The sequence below is a fragment of the Leucopleurus acutus genome, assembly GCF_964270905.1.
Source record: "Leucopleurus acutus genome assembly, chromosome: 5".
In the NCBI taxonomy this organism is placed as follows: domain Eukaryota; kingdom Metazoa; phylum Chordata; class Mammalia; order Artiodactyla; family Delphinidae; genus Leucopleurus; species Leucopleurus acutus.
Genome location: NC_139147.1, coordinates 129420713 through 129441182, shown reverse-complemented (window position 1 = coordinate 129441182; position 20470 = coordinate 129420713). Strand labels below are relative to the sequence as shown.

Here is a 20470-nt window from a genome sequence, read left to right as displayed (position 1 = left end):
ACCCCTTCTGCTTTAAACAACAGCAGTGTCTTTATTTCTTTACAGACATTACAATGGCAAAATCAGCAAAGTTAATTCAGCAGCAGCTTGAAAAAGAAATGTAAGTAAGAATAAGTCCTGTTGGTTAACTGTATCTCTTAACACTTAGGAAATATGTATATATTGCTTAAGGTCTTTGGTTTTGTATGGTTATCACAATTAGCCTGAAGATTGGTGTGAAATATACTTGTTAAATAATTGACAACAGAATTAATGGAACTGTAAAAAGTATTAATGGGATGTTTATAGATATTTAAAATTTTCGTGGAAAGAAAATCTCAGGTTTATTGCGACTACAGCTCAATTTGTTTTCCCACTGTTTCTAGACCTAGTTTATAGTAGATATGAAAGGATTTAAAAACTAAATTTGAAAGCCATGGAAATTTTTGTTGACAGAACAAGAAAGGAACATTTCAGAAGAATATAAAAATCTATGATACTATTTTGTAGTGTGTTTCTTGTTTTCAAGCTATGTGGCGATATCATTTAGCTTGATTTTAGTGTTTAAAAATTTGTGAATTGAGCTATAAGCTTTTGAATTTTAAGGAATCTATGTCTCTGTGTTCTGCTGATTTGTAAGAGTTAGCTAACAGGTTGCCTACATAGGAGATACAATCAACATTATAATAGAGCAAGTTATGTTTTCTTATGCTGTTATGTAAGGATATTTTTAATAAAAAAATCTGATAAGGAAAAATTGTACAAACTCAACTTTTAGTAAATTTTTTCCAATTATCATTTACATTCTCCTTTGCTCATTTAATAAGCACCTATAATTTGTCTAACATATGCCATGACCTGCTCTAGGATGTGACTATAAGAAGTGTGATGTTGTTCCTGTACTCAGGAGCTTAGAGTCTAGTAGAATACGGTTTGCTTCAGGGGTTGACAAACTCCTCCTGAGGGTCTGCCAACAAAGAGTGGTTTTGCATTTTTATAGGACAGGTAAGAAAAGAAGAAAAGTAGAAAAATATGTGGCAGAGACTAAATATCACCCACAAGCCCAAAATATCTAATTTATGGCTCTTTACAGAAAAATTTTACCAGCCCTGGTCTGTCATTTTCTGTGGCTTTTTTTTTTTCAATTGAGAATGATATATTCAATCCCATGTGCTTTAAACTTTTTAATATATAATAGAAGAAAAGTTAGCCATTCAATTAGATTTATCAAAGACATCATGCCTTCAAATTGAATATCAAAAGAACATTTTAACCCCTTTATTGAGGTATAATTGATATGTAAAAAGCTGTGAATATTTAATGTATACAACTCAATTTGGGGATAAGCATACACCTGTGAAACCATCATCACCATCGAGGCCATAAAAATATCCATTACTTCCCAGAGTTTCTTCCTACGTACTTCATTATTTGTGTGTGTATGTATTTCATGAGAACACTTAACATAAGATCTACCCTATTAACAAATTTTAAGTGTACAGTGAATACTATGCTATATATTAGATCTCTAGCACTTACTTATTTGCATAACTGAAACTTTATACCCTTTGACCATCATCTCTCCATTTCCCCCTGCCCCCCACCTTGGTGACCACCATTCTACTCTTTGCTTCCATGTGTTTGACTGTTTTAGATTCCACATATAAGTGTAATTAATCATAATGGTAGTTGTCTTACTCTATGTTATTTCACTTAGCATAATGTTCTCTAGGTCCATCCATGTTGTCGCAAATGGCAGGAATTTCTTCTGCAGGGCTAAATAATATTCCATTGTATATATGTTCCACATTTTCTTTATCTGTTCATCCTTCGATGGACATTTAGGTTGCTTCCATATATTGGCTATTGTTAATAATGCTGCAATGAACATGGAAGGCATATACCTCTCTGAGATTCTGATTTCAGTTCCTTTGGATAACTACCCAGAAGTGGAATTGCTGATTCATATGGTAGTAGTTCTGTTTGTAATTTTTTGAGGAATCTCAGTGCTGTTTTCTGTAATAGCTGTACCAGTTTACATAGCCACCAACAATGTACCAAGGTTCCCTTTTCTCCATATCTTTACCAACACTTATCTTTTTTTTTCTAATGTTAGTAATTCTGTCAGGTGTGAAGTGACATCTCATTGTGGTTTTGATTTGCATTTCCCTGATGAATAGTGATGTTTAGCATCTTTTCATGTACTTGTTGACTATTCGTATGTCCTCTATGTCTGTTCAGGTCCTTTGCCCATTTTTTAAATTGGATTATTTGTTCTTTTGTTACTGGGTTGTATGTTTTGGGACAGATCCAAAAACATATTGCTAAATCCCATATTTTGGATATTAACCCTTATCAGATATATGGTTTGCAAATATTTTCCCCCATTCCATAGGTTACCTTTTCATTTTGTTGATTCTTTCCTTTGCTGTGCACAAGCTTTTTAGTTTGATATAATCACACTTGTTTATGTTTGCTTTGTTATTTGCTTTTGGTCTCATATCTTAAAACTAATTTCCACAACACCAATGTCAGTGAACATTTTCTTCTTGGATTTTTATGGTTTCAGGTCTTATATTTAAGTCTTTAATCCATTTTGAGTTGATTTTGTGTATGGTATAACATACACAGTTTCATTCTTTTGCATGTAGATATCCAGTTTTCCCAGCACCATTTATTGAAGAGACTATCCTTTTCCTATAGTATACTCCTGTCATCCTTGTTGAAGATTAGTTTACTGTATATGCATGGGTTTGTGCTGGGTGCTCTATTCTATTCCATTGATCTATATGTCTTTTTATAGTACCATATTGTTTTGATTACTATAGGTTTACAATATAATTTGAAATCTGGAAATGTGATGCCTCCAGATTTATTGTTCTTACTCAAGATTATTTTGAGTATTATAGTTCTTTTGTGGTTCCATATGAATTCTACCATTGTTTCTTCTATTTCTGTGAAAAATTCCATTGGAATATTGATTGAGATTCCATTAAATTTATAGATGGAGATTTTTTTGTTTGCATCGGGTCTCAGTTGCGGCACGTGGGATCTTCGTTGCGGCATGTGGGATCTTTTGTTGCAGCCTGCGAGCTTCTCTCTAGTTGTGGCGCGCAGGCTCCAGAGAGTAGTTTAGGGAGAGTGGACTCTGTAGTTTGCGGCACGTGGGCTCAGTAGTTGTGGTGTGCGGGCTTAGTGACCCCGCGGCATGTGGGATCTTAGTTCCCTGACCAGAAATAGAACCCACATCCCCTGCATTGGAAGGCAGATTCTTAACCACTGGACCACCAGGGAAGTCCCCTATAGATGGACATTTTAACAATGTAAATTATTCCAATGTATGACCAAGGGGCATTTTTCCATTTATTTGTGTCTTCAGTTTCTTTCATCACTGTTTTATAGTTTTCAGTGTACAGATCTTTCACCTACTTTGTTAAATTTATGCCTAAGTATTTTATTGTTTTTGATGCTATTATAAATGGAATTGTTTTGTTAATTTCTTTTCCTGATAGTTCATTAGTAGCGCATAGAAACAGAACTTGTTTTTGTGTGTAGATTTTGTATCCTGCAATTTTACTGAGTCTGTTAGTTCTCATTTTTGGGGGGGTCTTTTATGTTTTCCTATATTTCAGATCAAGTGATCTGAAATCAGAGATAATTTTACTTCTTCCTTTCTGATTTTGATGCCTTTTGTTTCTTTTTTGCCTAATTGCTCTGTCTAGGACTTCCAGTACTATGTTGAATAGAAGTGGCAAGAGTAGGCATCCTTATCTTGTTTCTGATCTTAGAGGAAAAGCTTTTAGCTTTCACTATTGAGTATGATGTTATCTGTGGGCTTGTCATATATGACACTTGTTATTTTGAGGTACATACCTTCTGTAACTATTTTGTAGAGTTCTTATCATGAAAGGATGTTGAATCTTGTCATATGCTTTTTCTGAATCTGTTGAGATGATCATAAGATTTTTATCCTTCATCCTGTTAATGTGATATATCCCATTTATTTATTTAGGTTCTCTGATGTTACATATATACATGTATATGTACACAATTATTTTATCCTCTTGATGAATTGGCCCCTTTATTATTATACGATAACCTTCTTTGTCTCTTGTGACAATTTTTGACTTAGTCTATTCTGTTGATATTTATGTATTCAGCCCTACTCTCTTTTGTTTATCATTTGTATAGAATATGTTTTTCTGTCCCTTTACTTTGAACCTTAAATGGAGAGTGCATCTCTTGGAGATAGCATGTACTTCAAGCTTGTTTTTTTATCCATTCATCCACTCTGTTTTGATTGGTAATTTAAACCATTTACATTTAAAGTAATTATTGATAGGTAAGAACTTATTCTGTTTTGTTGATGGTTTTCTGACTGTTTCATAGTTCCTTTGTCTCCTCTCTTCCTTTGTAATTTGATGATTTCTTTTGTATTGTTATGCTTTGACTTTTTTCTCTTTATTTTGTGTGTCTACTACAGGTGTTTTCTTTGTAACTGTCATGGCTTATATAAAACATCTTATAATACTGACAGTCTAATTTAAGCTGACAACAACTTTGACTGTATACAAAAATTTGTATACATTAACTTCTCCTTCCCCCACATTTTATGTTACTGATGTCACAATTTACATCTTTTTATATTGTGTGTCCATTAATAAATTATTGTAGTCATAGTTATTTTTATTACTTTTGTCTTTAGTGTTTATGCTAGAGTTAAAAATGATTTATGTGTCACCATTACAATACTAGAGTATTCTAAATTTTAGTATATTCTTACTGTTACAGTGAGTTTTATACTTTCATGTGTTTTCATGTTCTTGATTAGTTTTATTTCACCTTGAAGAACTCCCTTTAACATTTCTTATAAGGCAGGACTAGTAGTAATGAACTGCAGCTTTTGTGTGTTTGGGAAAGCTTTTGTCTGTCCTTCATATCTGAAGGACAGTTTTGCTGGGTATAGTATTCTTGGATGGCAGGTTTTTTTTCTTTCAGCATTCTGAATATACCATCCCACTCTCCACTGGCCTGCAAGGTTTCTGCTATGAGATCCACTTCTAGTCTTATGAATTTTCCCTTGTTTGTGACAGATGGCCTTTCTCTTAATGCTTTCAACATTCTGTCTTTGACTTTTGTCAGTTTGATTATAATGTGTCTCATTAAAGCTCTCTTTATGTTTAATCCATTTGGGGTTTTAGGGGCTTAGTGGATCTGGATGTTCATTTCCCTCCCCAGATTTGGGAGTTTTCTATCATTATTTTTTTAAATAAGCTTTCTGATTCTTTGCCTTTATCTGCTCTTTCTGAGACTCCCATAATGCATATATCGGTTCCTTTTATGATGTCCCATAAGACTTTCTTCACTCTTTTTCGCCTTTTCTTTTTGTTTTTCTCACAGAGTAATTTCAAGTTACCTGTGTTCAAGCTCTCCAATTCTTTATTCTGCTTGACTGAGTCTGCTGTTGAATTTTTCACATCCAGTCATTGTGTTCTTCAGCTCCAGAATTTTTGTTTTTCATGGTTTCTATATCTTTGTTGACTTTCTGATTTTGTTCACCTATTCTTTGCCTCATTTTGTTGAGTTTTCTGTGTTATTTTGTACCTTATGGGACTTTCAGATGATTATTTTGAATTCTTTGCCAGGCACTTTGTAGATCTCCTTTTCTTTAGGGTCAGTTATTGGTGATTTATCTTCTTCCTTTGGTGGTGTCATGTTTCCCTGATTTTTCATGATCCTTGTGTCCTTATTTTGGTGTCTGCACATTTGAAAAAGTAATGACTTCTTCTAGTCATTATAGACTAACTTTGTCGGAGTAAGCACTTCTCTAGTCAGTCCAGCCAGAGATTCTGGGTGGGCTTGCTGCTGGAGTCCCTAGGCAGGTTGGCCTTGCTTCTGGGTTTGTGGGTGGGTGGGCCTAATGCCTGGGTCCATGGAAACTGGCCTGGAAACTGAATCTGTCATGGCTGGCCAGGTAGGTACCTGTGTCTACTGGGGCTGGTCAGGAGCTAGGTTCCATGACACAGTAGGTGCTCACTTCACCCTCCTTCCCCCGTGTGAATCATATCTCTCCATGCTGCATTGTTCAGGCTTGCAGGAGCAGTAACGTGGGTAATGTGGAACTGTCCTTTCTACCCTCTTCAATGCATCTTTTCTTATTTCTGTGTTATACCCAGGTGCTGTCATCTCTAACCTGGATTTCTTATCTCTCATGAAGGTATTCTTCTGTGTGGATGGTTATTCAAATTCATGTTTCTGTGAGAGGACTTGAGCTGAAAACTCCCATTCTGCCATCTTGCTGGTATCACTTTCAGTGGTTTCTGTCCTTTCTGAAATTGCATGTTCATCACCTCTTCTCCTATTCTTGATGTTCACTCTTTTGAGACTGCATATTGCTTGTCATTAAGCTAAAAAAATTGGAATTAGCTGATTTGTTTTTCTAAACTTTCTGTGCAATTGTTGAGAATTATCTTTTGGACAAAAACAGGCATAATATTTGTACATCCATTTTTTTAAACAGCATAGTCCAAGTCTTCCCATGTTTAAAACACATTTTCCTTAGTCCATTTGTTTTTCACTCTAAAGGGCCGTAGAAAAACAATACAGAAAAAAATGCTGTATTATACGGCAGTGAAATAAAATGTTAAAAAGTTATAAAGGGGGCTTCCCTGGTGGCACAGTGGTTAAGAATCCGCCTGCCAATGCAGGGAACACAGGTTCGAGCCCTGCTCTGGGAAGATCCCACGTGCTGCAGAGCAACTAAGCCCTTGTGCCACAACTACTGAGCCTGCACTCTAGAGCCCATGAACCACAACTACTGAACCCGTGCTCCTAGAGCCCATGCTCCGTGACAAAAGAAGCCACCACAATGAGAAGCCTGTGCACCACAACGAAGGGCAATCCCCGGTCACCGCAACTAAAGAAAGCCCACGTGCAGCAACGAACCCAACACAGCCATAAAAAAAAGAAAAGTTATAAAGGTTAATATCAGTTAAATTAGGAGTCTAAATTTAGTTTAATCCTGTGTTTAGGAGAACTAGGCCTTATCAGCTTTGAAGCATTTGATAGTCCTCTGAATCCCAAGATTTACTATGTTTACATGGCCTTATGGCAAGAGCTGAATATAATGTTCGTCTTTTTTTCCTTTTGAGTTGTTTTTTAATTGTAAAATATACTACATGTAAAAGAGTATATGTGCCACATATATTGAGTTTAAAGAATAGTAAGGTGAATACCCATGGATGCACCACCTTGCTTAGAAGGCCCTATGTGCTCCTCCCCAAATGCTTTTCCCTGTATTAATTCTTTGTTGTTGTTTTTTTTACAACTTTATTGGAGTATAATTGCTTTACAATGGTGGTGTTAGTTTCTGCTTTATAACAAAATGAATCAGTTATACATATACATATGTTCCCATATCTCTTCACTCTTGCGTCTCCCTCCCTCCCTCCCCCCCTCCCTATCCCACCCCTCTAGGTGGTCACAAAGCACCGAGGCTGCTTTGCGGCTGCTTCCCACTAGCTATCTATTTTACGTTTGGTAGTGTATATATGTCCATGCCACTCTCTCACTTTGTCACAGCTTATCCTTCCCCCTCCCCATAGCCTCAAGTCCATTCTCTAGTAGGTCTGTGTCTTTATTCCTGTCTTACCCCTAGGTTCTTCATGACACTTTTTTTTCTTAAATTCCATATATATGTGTTAGCGTATGGTATTTGTCTTTCTCCTTCTGACTTACTTCACTCTGTATGACAGACTCTGGGTCCATCCACCTCATTACAAATAGCTCAATTTCCTTTCTTTTTATGGCCTAGTAATATTCCATTGTATATATGTGCCACATCTTCTTTATCCATTCATCCGTTGATGGATACTTAGGTTGTTTCCATCTCCTGACTATTGTAAATAGAGCTGCAATGAACATTTTGGTACATGACTCTTTTTGAATTATGGTTTTCTCAGGGTATATGCCCAGTAGTGGGATTGCTGGGTCATATGGTAGTTCTATTTGTAGTTTTCTAAGGAACCTCCATACTGTTCTCCATAGTGGCTGTACCAATTCACATTCCCACCATCACTACAAGAGTGTTTTCTTTTCTCCACACCCTCTCCAGCATTTATTCTTCCTAGATTTTTTGATGATGGCCATTCTGACTGGTGTGAGATGATATCTCATTGTAGTTTTGATTTGCATTTCTCTAATGGTTAATGATGTTGAGCGCTCTTTCATGTGTTTGTTGGCAGTCTGTATATCTTCTTTGGAGAAATGTCTGTTTAGGTCTTCTGCCCATTGTTGGATTGGGTTGTTTGTTTTTTTGTCATTGAGCTGCATGAGCTGCTTGTAAATTTTGGAGATTAATCCTTTGTCAGTTGCTTCATTTGCAAATATTTTCTCCCATTCTGAGGATTGTCTTTTGGTCTCATTTATGGTTTCCTTTGCTGTGCAAAACCTTTGAGGTTTCATTACATCCCATTTGTTTATTTTTGTTTTTATTTCCATTTCTCTAGAAGGTGGGTCAAAAAGGATCTTGCTATGATTTATGTCATAGAGTGTTCTGCCTATGTTTTCCTCGAAGAGTTTGATAGTTTCTGGCCTTACATTTAGGTCTTTAATCCATTTTGAGCTTATTTTAGTATATGGTGTTAGGGAGTGATCTAATCTCATACTTTTACATGTACCTGTCCAGTTTTCCCAGCACCACTTATTGAAGAGGCTGTCCTTTCTCCATTGTACATTCCTGCCTCCTTTATCAAAGATAAGGTGACCATATGTGCGTGGGTTTATCTCTGGGCTTTCTATCCTGTCCCATTGATCTGTCTTTCTGTTTTTGTGTCAGTACCATACTGTCTTGATTACTGTAGCTTTGTAGTATAGTCTGAAGTCAGGAAGCCTGATTCCTCCAGCTCCATTTTTCTTTCTCAAGATTGCTTTGGGTATTCAGCATCTTTTGTGTTTCCATACAATTGTGAAATTTTTTGTTCTAGTTCTGTGAAAAATGCCAGTGGTAGTTTGATAGGGATTGCATTGAATCTGTAGATTGCTTTGGGTAGTAGAGTCATTTTCACAATGTTGATTCTTCCAATCCAAGAACATGGTATATCTCTCCATCTATTTGTATCATCTTTAATTTCTTTCATCAGTGTCTTATAATTTTCTGCATACAGGTCTTTTGTCTCCTTAGGTAGGTTTATTCCTAGATATTTTATTCTTTTTGTTGCAATGGTAAATGGGAGTGTTTTCTTGATTTCACTTTCAGATTTTTCATCATTAGTATATAGGAATGCCAGACAGTTCTGTGCATTAATTTTGTATCCTGCTACTTTACCAAATTCATTGATTAGCTCTAGTAGTTTTCTGGTAGCATCTTTAGGATTCTCTATGTATAGTATGTCATCTGCAAAGAGTGACAGCTTTACTTCTTCTTTTCCGATTTGGATTCCTTTTATTTCCTTTTCTTCTCTGATTGCTGTGGCTAAAACTTCCAAAACTATGTTGAATAAGAGTGGTGAGAGTGGGCAACCTTCTCTTTTTCCTGATCTTAGTGGAAATGCTTTCTGTTTTTCACCATTGAGGATGATGTTGGCTGTGGGTTTGTCATATATGGCCTTTATTATGTTGAGGAAAGTTCTCTCTATGCCTACTTTCTGCAGGGTTTTTATCATAAATGGGTGTTGAATTTTGTCGAAAGCTTTCTCTGCATCTATTGAGATAACCATATGGTTTTTATCTTTCAATTTATTAATATGGTGTATCACATTGATTGATTGCGTATATTGAAGAATCCTTGCATTCCTGGAATAAACCCCACTTGATCATGGTGTATGATCCTTTTAATGTGTTGTTGGATTCTGTTTGCTAGTATTTTGTTGAGGATTTTTGCATCTATGTTCATCAGTGATATTGGCCTGTAGCTTTCTCTCTTTGTGACATCCTTGTCTGGTTTTGGTATCAGGGTGACGGTGGCCTCGTAGAATGAGTTTGGGCGTGTTCCTCCCTCTGCTATATTTTGGAAGAGTTTGAGAAGGATAGGTGTTAGCTCTTCTCTAAATGTTTGATAGAATTTGCCTGTGAAGCCATCTGGTCCTGGGCTTATGTTTGTTGGAAGATTTTTTTTTTTTTTTTTGAGGTACGCGGGCCTCTCACTGTTGTGGCCTCTCCCGTTGTGGAGCACAGGCTCCGGACGCGCAGGCTCAGCAGCCATGGCTCACGGGCCCAGCCGCTCCACAGCCTGTGGGATCTTCCGGACCAGGGCTCGAACCCGCGTCCCCTGCATCGGCAGGCAGACTCTCAACCACTGCGCCACTAGGGAAGCTTGTTGGAAGATTTTAAATCACACTTTCAATTTCAGTGCTTGTGATTGGTCTGTTCATATTTTCTATTTCTTCCTGATTCAGTCTTGGCAGTTTGTGCATTTCTAAGAATTTGTCCATTTCTTCCAGGTTGTCCATTTGATTGGCATAGAGTTGCTTGTAGTAATCTCTCATGATCTTTTGTATTTCTGCAGTGTCAGTTGTTACTTCTCCTTTTCTAATTCTATTGATTTGAGTCTTCTCCCTCTTTTTCTTGATGAGTCTGTCTAGTGGTTTATCAATTTTGTTTATTTTCTCAAAGAACCAGCTTTTAGTTTTATTGATCTTTGCTATCGTTTCCTTCATTTCTTTTTCATTTATTTCTGATATGATCTTTATGATTTCTTTCCTTCTGCTAACTTTAGGGTTTTTTTGTTCATCTTTCTCTAATTGCTTTAGGTGCAAGGTTAGGTTGTTTATTCGAGATGTTTCCTGTTTCTTAAGGTAGGATTGTATTGCTATAAACTTCCCTCTTAGAATTGCTTTTGCTGCATCCCATAGGTTTTGGGTTGTCCTGTCTCCATTGTCATTTGTTTCTAGGTATGTTTTGATTTCCTCTTTGATTTCTTCAGTGATCACTTCATTATTAAGTAGTGTATTGTTTAGCCTCCATGTGTTTGTATTTTTTACAGATCTTTTCCTGTAATTGATATCTAGTCTCATAGTGTTGTGGTCGGAGAAGATAGTTGATACAATTTCAGTTTTATTAAATTTATCAAGGCTTGATTTGTGACCCAAGACATGATCTATCCTGGAGAATGTTCCATGAGCACTTGAGAAAAATGTGTGTTCTGTTGTTTTTGGATGTAATGTCCTATAAATATCAATTAAGTCCATCTTGTTTAATGTATCATTTAAAGCTTGTGTTTCCTTATTTATTTTCATTTTGGATGATCTGTCCATTGGTGAAAGTGGGGTGTTAAAGTCCCCTACTATGAATGTGTTACTGTCGATTTCCCCTTTTATGGCTGTTAGTATTTGCCTTATGTATTGAGGTGCTCCAATGTTAGGTGCATAAATATGTACAATTGTTATATCTTCTTCTTGGATCGATCCCTTGATCATTATGTAGTGTCCTTCTTTGTCTCTTCTAATAGTCTTTATTTTAAAGTCTATTTTGTCTGATACGAGAATTGCTACTCCAGCTTTCTTTTGGTTTCCATTTGCATGGAATATCTTTTTCCATCCCCTTACTTTCAGTCTGTATGTGTCTCTAGGTCTGAAGTGGGTCTCTTGTAGACAGCACATATATGGGTCTTGCTTTTGTATCCATTCAGCCAGTCTGTGTCTTTTGGTGGGCACATTTAATTCATTTACATTTAAGGTAATTATTGATATGTATGTTCCTATTCCCATTTTCTTAATTGTTTTGGGTTTGTTATTGTAGGTCTTTTCCTTCTCTTGTGTTTCTTGCCTAGAGAAGTTCCTTTAGCATTTGTTGTAAAGCTGGTTTGGTGGTGCTGAACTCTCTCAGCTTTTGCTTGTCTGTAAAGGTTTTAATTTCTCCATCAAATCTGAATGAGATCCTTGCTGGGTAGAGTAATCTTGGTTGTAGGTTTCTGTCCTTCATCACTTTAAATATGTCCTGCCAGTCCCTTCTGGCTTTCAGCAGAGTTTCTGCTGAAAGATCAGTTGTTAACCTTATCGGGATTCCCTTGTGTGTTATTTGTTGTTTTTCCCTTGCTGCTTTTAATATGTTTTCTTCTTATTTAATTTTTGACAGTTTGATTAATATGTGTCTTGGCGTGTTTCTCCTTGGATTTATCCTGTATGGGACTCTCTGTGCTTCCTGGACTTGATTAACTATTTTCTTTCCCATATTAGGGAAGTTTTCAACTATAATCTTTTCAAATATTTTCTCAGTCCCTTTCTTTTTCTCTTTTTCTTCTGGAACCCCTATAATTCGAATGTTGGTGCGTTTAATGTTGTCCCTGATGTCTCTGAGACTGTCCTCAGTTCTTTTCATTCTTTTTTCTTTATTCTGCTCTGCAGTGGTTATTTCCACTATTTTATCTTCCAGGTCACTTATCCGTTCTTCTGCCTCAGTTATTCTGCTATTGATCCCTTCTAGTGTATTTTTAATTTCATTTATTGTGTTGTTCATCATTGGTTGTTTCCTCTTTAGTTCTTCTAGGTCCTTGTTAAATGTTTCTTGCATTTTCTCTATTCTGTTTCCAAGATTTTGGATCATCTTTACTATCATTATTCTGAATTCTTTTTCAGGTTGACTGCCTATTTCCTCTTCATATGTTAGGTCTGGTGGGTTTTTATCTTGCTCCTTCATCTGCTGTGTGTTTTTCTGTGTTTTCATTGTGCTTATCTTACTGTGTTTGGGGTCTCCTTTTCACAGGCTGCAGGTTCGTAGTTCCTATTGTTTTTGGTGTCTGTCCCCAGTGGCTAAGGTTGGTTCAGTGGGTTGTGTACGTTTCCTGGTGGAGGGGACTGCTGCCTGTGTTCTGGTGGATGAGGCTGGATCTTGTCTTTCTGGTGGGCAGGTCCACGTCTGGTGGTATGTTTTGGGGTGTCTGTGGACTTGTTATGATTTTAGACAGCCTCTCTGCTAATGGGTGGTGTTGTGTTTCTATCTTGCTAGTTGTTTGGCATAGGGTGTCCAGCACTGTAGCTTGCTGGTCGTTGAGTGACCATGGGTGCTGGTTTTGAGATGGAGATCTCTGGGAGATTTTCGCCATTTGATATTATGTGGAGCTGGGAGGTCTCTTGTGGACCAGTGTCCTGAAGTTGGCTCTCCCACCTCAGAGGCACAGCATTGACTCCTGGCTGCAGCACCAAGAGCCTTTCATCCACATGGTTCAGAATAAAAGGGAGAAAAAGAAGAAAGAGAGAGAGAGAGAGAGAAGGACGGAGGGAGGGAGAGAGGGAGGGAGGGAAGAGGATAAAATCAAATAAAATGAAGATAAAATAAAATAGTTAAAATAAAAAATAATTATTAAGAAAAAAAAATTTTTTTAAGGAAAAAAAAAGCGGACAGATAGAACCCTAGGACAAATGGTGAAAGCAAAGCTATATAGACAGAATCTCACACAGAAGCATACACATACACACTCACAAGAAGAGGAAAAGGGGAAAAAAATCATAAATCTTGCTCTGAAAGTCCACCTCCTCAATTTGGGATGATTCGTTGTCTATTCATGTATTCCACAGATGCAGGGTACATCAAGTTGATTGTGGAGCTTTAATCCGCTGCTTCTGAGCTGCTGGGAGAAATTTCCCTTTCTCATCTTTGTTCGCGCAGCTTCGGGGGCTCAGCTTTGGATTTGGCCCCGCCTTTGTGTGTAGGTCGCCGGAGGGCGTCTGTCCTTCGCTCAGACAGGACTGGGTTAAAGGAGCAGCTGCTTCTGGGGCTCTGGCGCACTCAGGCCCGGGGGGGAGGGAGGAGCACAGAGTGCGGGGTGGGCCTTTGGTGGCTGAGGCCGGCATGACGTTGCACCAGCCTGAGGCGCGCCGTGCGTTCTCCCGGGGAAGTTGTCCCTGGATCCCGGGACCCTGGCAGTGGCGGGCTGCACAGGCTCCCGGGAGGAGAGATGTGAATAGTGACCTGTGTTCGCACACAGGCTTCTTGGTGGTGGCAGCAGCAGCCTTAGCGTCTCATGCCCGTCTCTGGGGTCCGCGCTGTTAGTCGCTGCTCGCGCCGGTCTCTGTAGCTCCTTTAAGCAGCGCCTTGTTTTTTCTTGCCACCTGCCTGCTTGAGTTGGGATGTCAGTCTCCTCCTGCCCTTGGACTGGGCTTTACACCATCAGTTATACTGGTTCTCAGGCCTTTGGACAGGGACTGGAATTATAACCACTCGCTTTCCTGGGTTTCCAGTTTGCAGATGGCAGATGATGTGATTCTTAGTTTCCTTTATCACTCATATTTTTCTGGGCAGTTAAAGCATTTTTCAGTATGAGGAATATATAATCATGGTTCTCTCATTGTCCAGAACTGGGCACGTGGCCACGTCCAGCAGCAGTAGATACTGACTTCTTCTTCTCTGGGCTCCAGCCTGCTGTCCCCACGACTGTCGCGGCTTCGGCCCCCGGGGCCCCTCCAGAGCCGGCAGCCTCAGTGTGGCTGCCCTCCCCTCGGGCTCCGGGGCAGTTCCATGACAGCGGAGGGAAGAGACCCCGAGCCGGGAGTTCCAGCTCTGTGGAAACGTGGGCTCCGTTCTCTAATTATTTGTTTTTAAAATACGTTTTACATCTATGTGTGTCTTTCTAAGCAAGGTATTTAGTTTTCCTGTGGATTCTTCACTAGTTTTCATGAAATCTTACAGCACCAAGAAACGCTTTATTTTGTAAGAAAGCAGATTGTCAGCCTGTATTCCTCTGCTTCTGGACAGCAGAAAGGGGGAGAGAAGTAGACAAATGAGCCTTGCTTTTGCAATTCTTATTAGGGCCAGCAGGTGGCAGTTAAGTGACTTAAATTGGGAAAGTGTTAGTGGTTAAAGAGATTGGAGAATAGTAATTGTATCCAAACTGGATATGAGAGTCTGTAGTTTGTGGATTTCTAAGCTCTGTATCCAGATAGACTCAAGGTAAATATAAATACCCTATCTACCCACACTTCACTTTCAGAAACTTTTCAGAAAGGTTTTATAATACTTACAGCGGGTAATTTAAAACTGTATCTTCAAATGGCATCATGCAGGAAATCCTAGTAGAAGGGGGCACTGGACTGGAAGAAGGTTGGTGTGACCTTGGTTCACTAGTGCCCTCCTGTCATCTGGCCATGTTAGGTTGGATCCGTATCCTGTCTGTCCAAGAGAGTGACCTGTAAATGCAAATATTCAGCAATCCTAATAGCATAATTGACAGTTTTATGATGAAGTATTTAAATGAGTGCTGAAATATTTAGGAATTAATATGACTTCCTAAAGGCCTTTAATTGTTATATAAAAATTAAGCTCTTTTTGCTTCCTGACTCATTTTCCTTTTGTCTCACAGCAATACCTTACGAGTCACCCGTTCTGCTGCCCCCAGCATACTGGACAGTTCTAGCACTGCCACTGCTCAGCTGGGAAAGAAAGGCAAAGAATTTGAATTCTCACAGTTGCCCCTCAAAGTGGAGTTCCTGGAGTGCAGTGCCAAGGGCGGAAGAGGGGACGCTGGCTCTGCTGACATCCAGGACTTGGAGAAGTGGCTGGCTAAAATCGCCTGAGGGCCAGATGCAAACACAAGACGCGAATGTGTATGTGTGTGACTGACAGTTTTGGAAAAGGATGTGGTGGTCTGGAGTTGATAAAGAAGGGGTACAAATATAGTTAGGAACTTTTCCTTGTTCTGGAAACAAATTATTGTTGAAACCAGTGTGGAAGTTTTTAAGTTACAGTTCTCCCTTATTGCATTCAAGCTAGTTAGTTTTATTTGATTCGTGTCTTCCCTTTTCAAAGTGTATGTAAGGTCCCTTTAGCATATGCTTGATGTAAGGTCAAGGTCTAACAAGCCGACCTCACGTAGAGAGGATATTATCATGAGAATACAATATCATCTAAAATGTTTTCTTGTCCTCTGCTTCTGTGCTTTGGTCTCTTTTTCCTGGAAACAAACCTGTCTGTGTATGGAACTGGGTGATTTCCAATTGCCTTTGACATTCATGGGCAGTACATCATCTAGTCCTCTGTGAATTTTCAGATTTGTAGGTGCAATTACAGTATGGTCTCCGACATGTGAAGGAAGGTTGAAAACAGCAGGGCTGTGTTGACAGTGGTCTGTTCTTCATCAGCTCAGTGACTTGTCCACACTCCAGCCTCATAGCACTTAGGTTTCAAAAACATGTTGTGAACCCTAGGAGTCGTCCCCAGGTGATAGAACTATAAGTTCTAAATTCCCAAATGCTACTGAAATGTACGTTCTAGTGGTTTCCCTTAACTGGGGAATATGTGGAGATTTAGAAGCTGTTCTGTTTTTCTGGATGCGTGAATGCTCCTGGGCTATCTTCATGTGCTGTTTGATGAGCTCCTATCTTGTACTGTCAGCTTGAATGCTGTGGAACAAATACAAAATGAAAAAAGTTCTCTGTAGATTTTTAAAGTGCATGTTCACTGATGGTTTAAGAAAAATGGCATTTTCAAAGTGATGTTCTTCGCTGTCTTCTTAAATGTATGGTTTTTTTAATGGCTTTTATAAATGATTAATACATTTCTTGGTAAACAAAACAGCCTGTCTAGCTTAAAGCATTTAAATAGAGTGGTAGAGTAGGTACAAATGGGAGCACGTTTTAGGATTCAGGCCCAACTCCAGGTTTCCAGGGCCTAATGATTGCAGTGTACATAAGAAGAAACTCTTCAATCCCTAGCTCACACACTCAGGGACAAGCCAACTAAAGCCTCAAAGGAGACAAGAGTGGCTGTGGATAAGTGAGACACTAATCACAGAGCAGTGTGGGAAGTGTAGTTAACAGGAGAGGCACAGGGTGCTCCAGGAGTGTGCAGTGGGGCGCCTAACCCAGTCTTGAGGGATGGGGAGAGGCAAAGGAGAAAAGCATGGAGCTGATGACGTCCCAGTGAGTGTGGCCCCCACGTACATACACTACGGCCCAGGCCTCTGCCTGCTGTCTCCCCTTCCTGTGTGTCACTCTGGCTCCGAGTGAGGGGACCCCAGGGCCCCTCCTCCCCCGCCCGCACACCCTGCATCACACACCTTGCTGCTGGAGTATGAAATAAACCCAGGCTCGCGCGGAGAAGACGTTAAGAGTATGACCGTGGCAGGGTTCTTAACTGGGAAGCCTCACTGCTGCTAATGTTATTAGTCTTTTGGACTCTTTCTTGCCCTTTCCTTATTAGCCAAGTAGTAATTTAAGTGGGTAAGATCAGTGAACCGGAAGCCCAAAAGGAATCTGATGAATGTGACATGTTCACATAATCATAGGTAATGCTCACCTGAATAAACATGAATGGCTTGATGCTTCCTTAAGAGGCATGTGTGTTCTCTCAGCTTTTTTGATGTTTTTTTCTGGTAATAAACTGTTTTATTTTATTGGAGGAAGCAATACACAGAACAAGTGACTTGAAGAAGGGGAGCAAGGTTGAATTTTATTCAAGACCTAAAGATGATCTTTTGCAAAAGGAAAGTTATGTCTCAAACAGTGGTTCTCAGATGTTAGTGTGCATCAGAATTAACTGATGCTTGTTAAAGAGCTCACCTGAGGACCCTGCTTCTGAACATTCAATTCAGCAGTAGATCGGGTGTGGTCTTAGGAATCTGCATGCTTAACGTGACCTCTACCAAGCACCTGGGGCTCCTGGGCGCACCCTCACAGGTGATGTGGCCTCCTGTAGTATCATGCGTGCCTTTAGTGTGTTTCGTTTCTAAGTTCTTTGGGCCACAAGCCCTGTGTAGTTTTGCTCACAGGGTGAAGGAAGCAGGCAGGCCGCATAGTCCCATCCTGCTTCCTAACCCTGTGCCACGGTCATCCCACTCTTGTGGGTCTGGGCCAGGGTGAGGTCATGGTGACTAGTCCTTGGGAGCTTGGAAGGGTTTTCAATGGGAGGTCAAATTATTTTCTTGTGGCACTGAACCCGTTCAGCCAAAGTAGGCCCATTTCTTCATGGGATGGGAGGCGAGTATGGCCAGAGTGGAAAGAGGGATGTCAGGTCACAGGGACCAGCAGACTAGGCATGACTGTATGTCACAGGTGAGACAGCTGTGGCTTGAAACACCTCCTTGGGAACACAGCAGTGTCTGAGCCACTGCATGTTGGGGCCGCTGAGACCTGCTCCCGGGGCAGCTGCCACCTGATGTGAATGGCCCTGTGCCCTGCGAGTGGGGAGGGGCCGGCGTGGTGTGGTGCCGGTGTGGAGACAACTGTGACGAGCAAGCCCTGGGCACTCACTGTCCTGGTACATACCACCCACTTCCGGAATGGGGTCTCCGTGGGTACTGAGCACACCCGCAGACTGAGGCCGCCTGTTTCTTCCAGCTCTTTCAACACTTTCCGAGCATTTTGGGGCCTTGGTAGCCCCTCTGCTGCCAGGTGCCTGACGGTTTGCTGGGATCTTAGCTCCTGACCAACAACAGCTGCTATTGCTGGGGAGACCCTGAGGTCTGCTCCTTATATTTCCCCACGCCCTGTGTCTCAGCACCCCTGGGATTCCGGTGGTCCTGCTGTGTGTGAGGCACTTGGCTGTGTTCTATTGGTTTGAGATCATTTCAGCCAGAATGTTATGCTTTTTTTTTTTCTTTCTTAAGGTTTGATTTAGAATGGAATTATCAAAGCTTCAACTGGTTATGCCCATTCTCACCTAAAGGTGCATTAGCAGCAGTTTAGATGCTAACCTCTTCTATTTCAGCCCTTCAGTTACTTAAAGGAAGGTGGTTGGTTACCTCACCTGACTTCTGCACAGGCCAGTAGTCCCACTTCCTTGTTCAACTACGAAGCCCTAAACTGTTGACTACTCACAAGAGCCGTGTATGGCGTTTACTCATTCAGAAGACGCCAGGCACCGTACCCAGCTCCGGGAATACTAAGTATGGCACAATTCCTGCTTTTATGGGCATATGGTCACTTTCTGAGGTGAAGAAATGTGCCCTTTCCATGCGGCCCCTGCTCTCCCCTCATTAGCATGGGCTCCATCTTAGCTGTACTGAGCCGCACCCCCTTCCCCCCACTGCATGGGCCCCAAGGTCAACTGCCTCAGGGCTGCCCTCACCTTCGCCCTTTCTCGTGCTGCTGCGCCACCCTTGCAGCCCCACCCTGACCCGTGTCTCAGTGTTTCCTGCGATCCCAGCATCCACCCTGTGGTCCTGTCGTGGGTGAGGCACTTGGTGTTCTTTTGACTTAAGAGCTTTTTGTTTCAACTAAAATATGCTTTTTAAAAAAATCTGCAGTTAGCACAGGATTATCAAAGCTCCTGTCTGCACCCTTGGTCACTGGACAGCAAAACACAGCTACAGTGATAGGGAAAGCCACCTTGAGCGACATCCCTTGATGGCAAGCAGGGCACTCCAGGCAGGACATTCACCACAACCCTAATCTTCACATTCACGTCTGGGGAAGCCCAACAGTGCTTCCTTCACCCGCGGGGGAAGGGGTTGCTGGGCGTCCGTGTAAGCACCATGCTCGGGAGGTGACCCACCCCCCTTCCTGTCTGCAGTCACGTGGCCCTGAACACCACGGTCTTGGGGAATGACTGCTTGTCCGGAACAGCTTTACTCTGGCTTTGATCTGGTCCGTACAAGCACGTGCACTTTGGCTCTCAGGCCCGGTACCTCCTCTACCTTACAGTTTACACCTGGCAGCCAGGAAAGTTAGGCTCAGTGGGCAGGGACACCTAGTTCCTGTTCCTCCTAATCAGAGATGGCTTCCTTGAGGTGGCAGATTGGAGGGTGTTCCAGAAACTTTAGTACCTTTAAAGGGGAAAGATAATTTTAGTGAAGTTGAACTTGAGGAAGAATAAGACCTGGTGAACTTGGCTTTCCCTATAGCCCCAGCATTTCCCTATAGCCCCTATATTCCCAGCATTATCAGACCAGGGCAATTCTGGGCCTAATCTTGGCCTTCGTGTCCTCTTTGGATTGGTCCTACCACTCTCCTGGCCTTCAGGGCATTTTTTAGTCTGGAGGCGACTGAGACCTGAAGGGCCGTCTCAGGGAGGTTCTCTGATTGGTGTGGGGTGCCGCTGGAGGGGTACGAGGCAGCTTAGTGTCATCTGAAAGGTGATTATGGTTCACCTTGAATTCTTGCCTTTAAATACTTTCTAGAAATCACCGGAAGGGAGATCCAGCCCCTGTATCCACCCTTCCTAACCCTCATCCATGGCCAGTGGAAAGCAGGGATGACAGGAGGTATCACACAGCCCTGAGTCTCAGTTCTGCCTGGAGTTTCCATCAGCCTTTAGGCAGAATGCAGATTATGGAAGTGTGTGGATTTAATCTTATTAGTGGGTCCTGCCTTTTCCCCCTTCTGAATTGGAAACCCCGGGTGAACAGAAGGGAGAAGCAAAGGGCTTTGGATGGTGAACACACCACCGGGACATGAGAGGAGGGTCTTCGTGGAGAATGCACTTGAAGAAACCTGTGTTGTCCACACCATGCCCCGCCCCCCCACCCATATATGACTGCACCACTTAGAAGCATTAGACAAGAGCCTTTGTGTTGAGAATTAGGACAGTTTATTGTTTGATCAACATGCTGAGTCTTCCACAT

General features: G+C 40.9%; 1 protein-coding gene across 1 annotated transcript in view; it reads left to right on the top strand.

Moving 5' to 3' along the window:
* SRPRB (SRP receptor subunit beta) overlaps positions 1–17197 on the top strand; it is a 38635-nt gene extending 21438 nt beyond the window's left edge. Inside the window, exons 6-7 of the mRNA XM_082839674.1 lie at positions 46–100; positions 15272–17197. Coding sequence (XP_082695800.1) covers positions 46–100; positions 15272–15485 — 269 coding nt within the window. The 3' untranslated portion in view covers positions 15486–17197. The remainder of the gene's footprint in view (positions 1–45; positions 101–15271) is intronic.
* The last annotated feature ends 3273 nt before the right edge of the window (positions 17198–20470 follow it).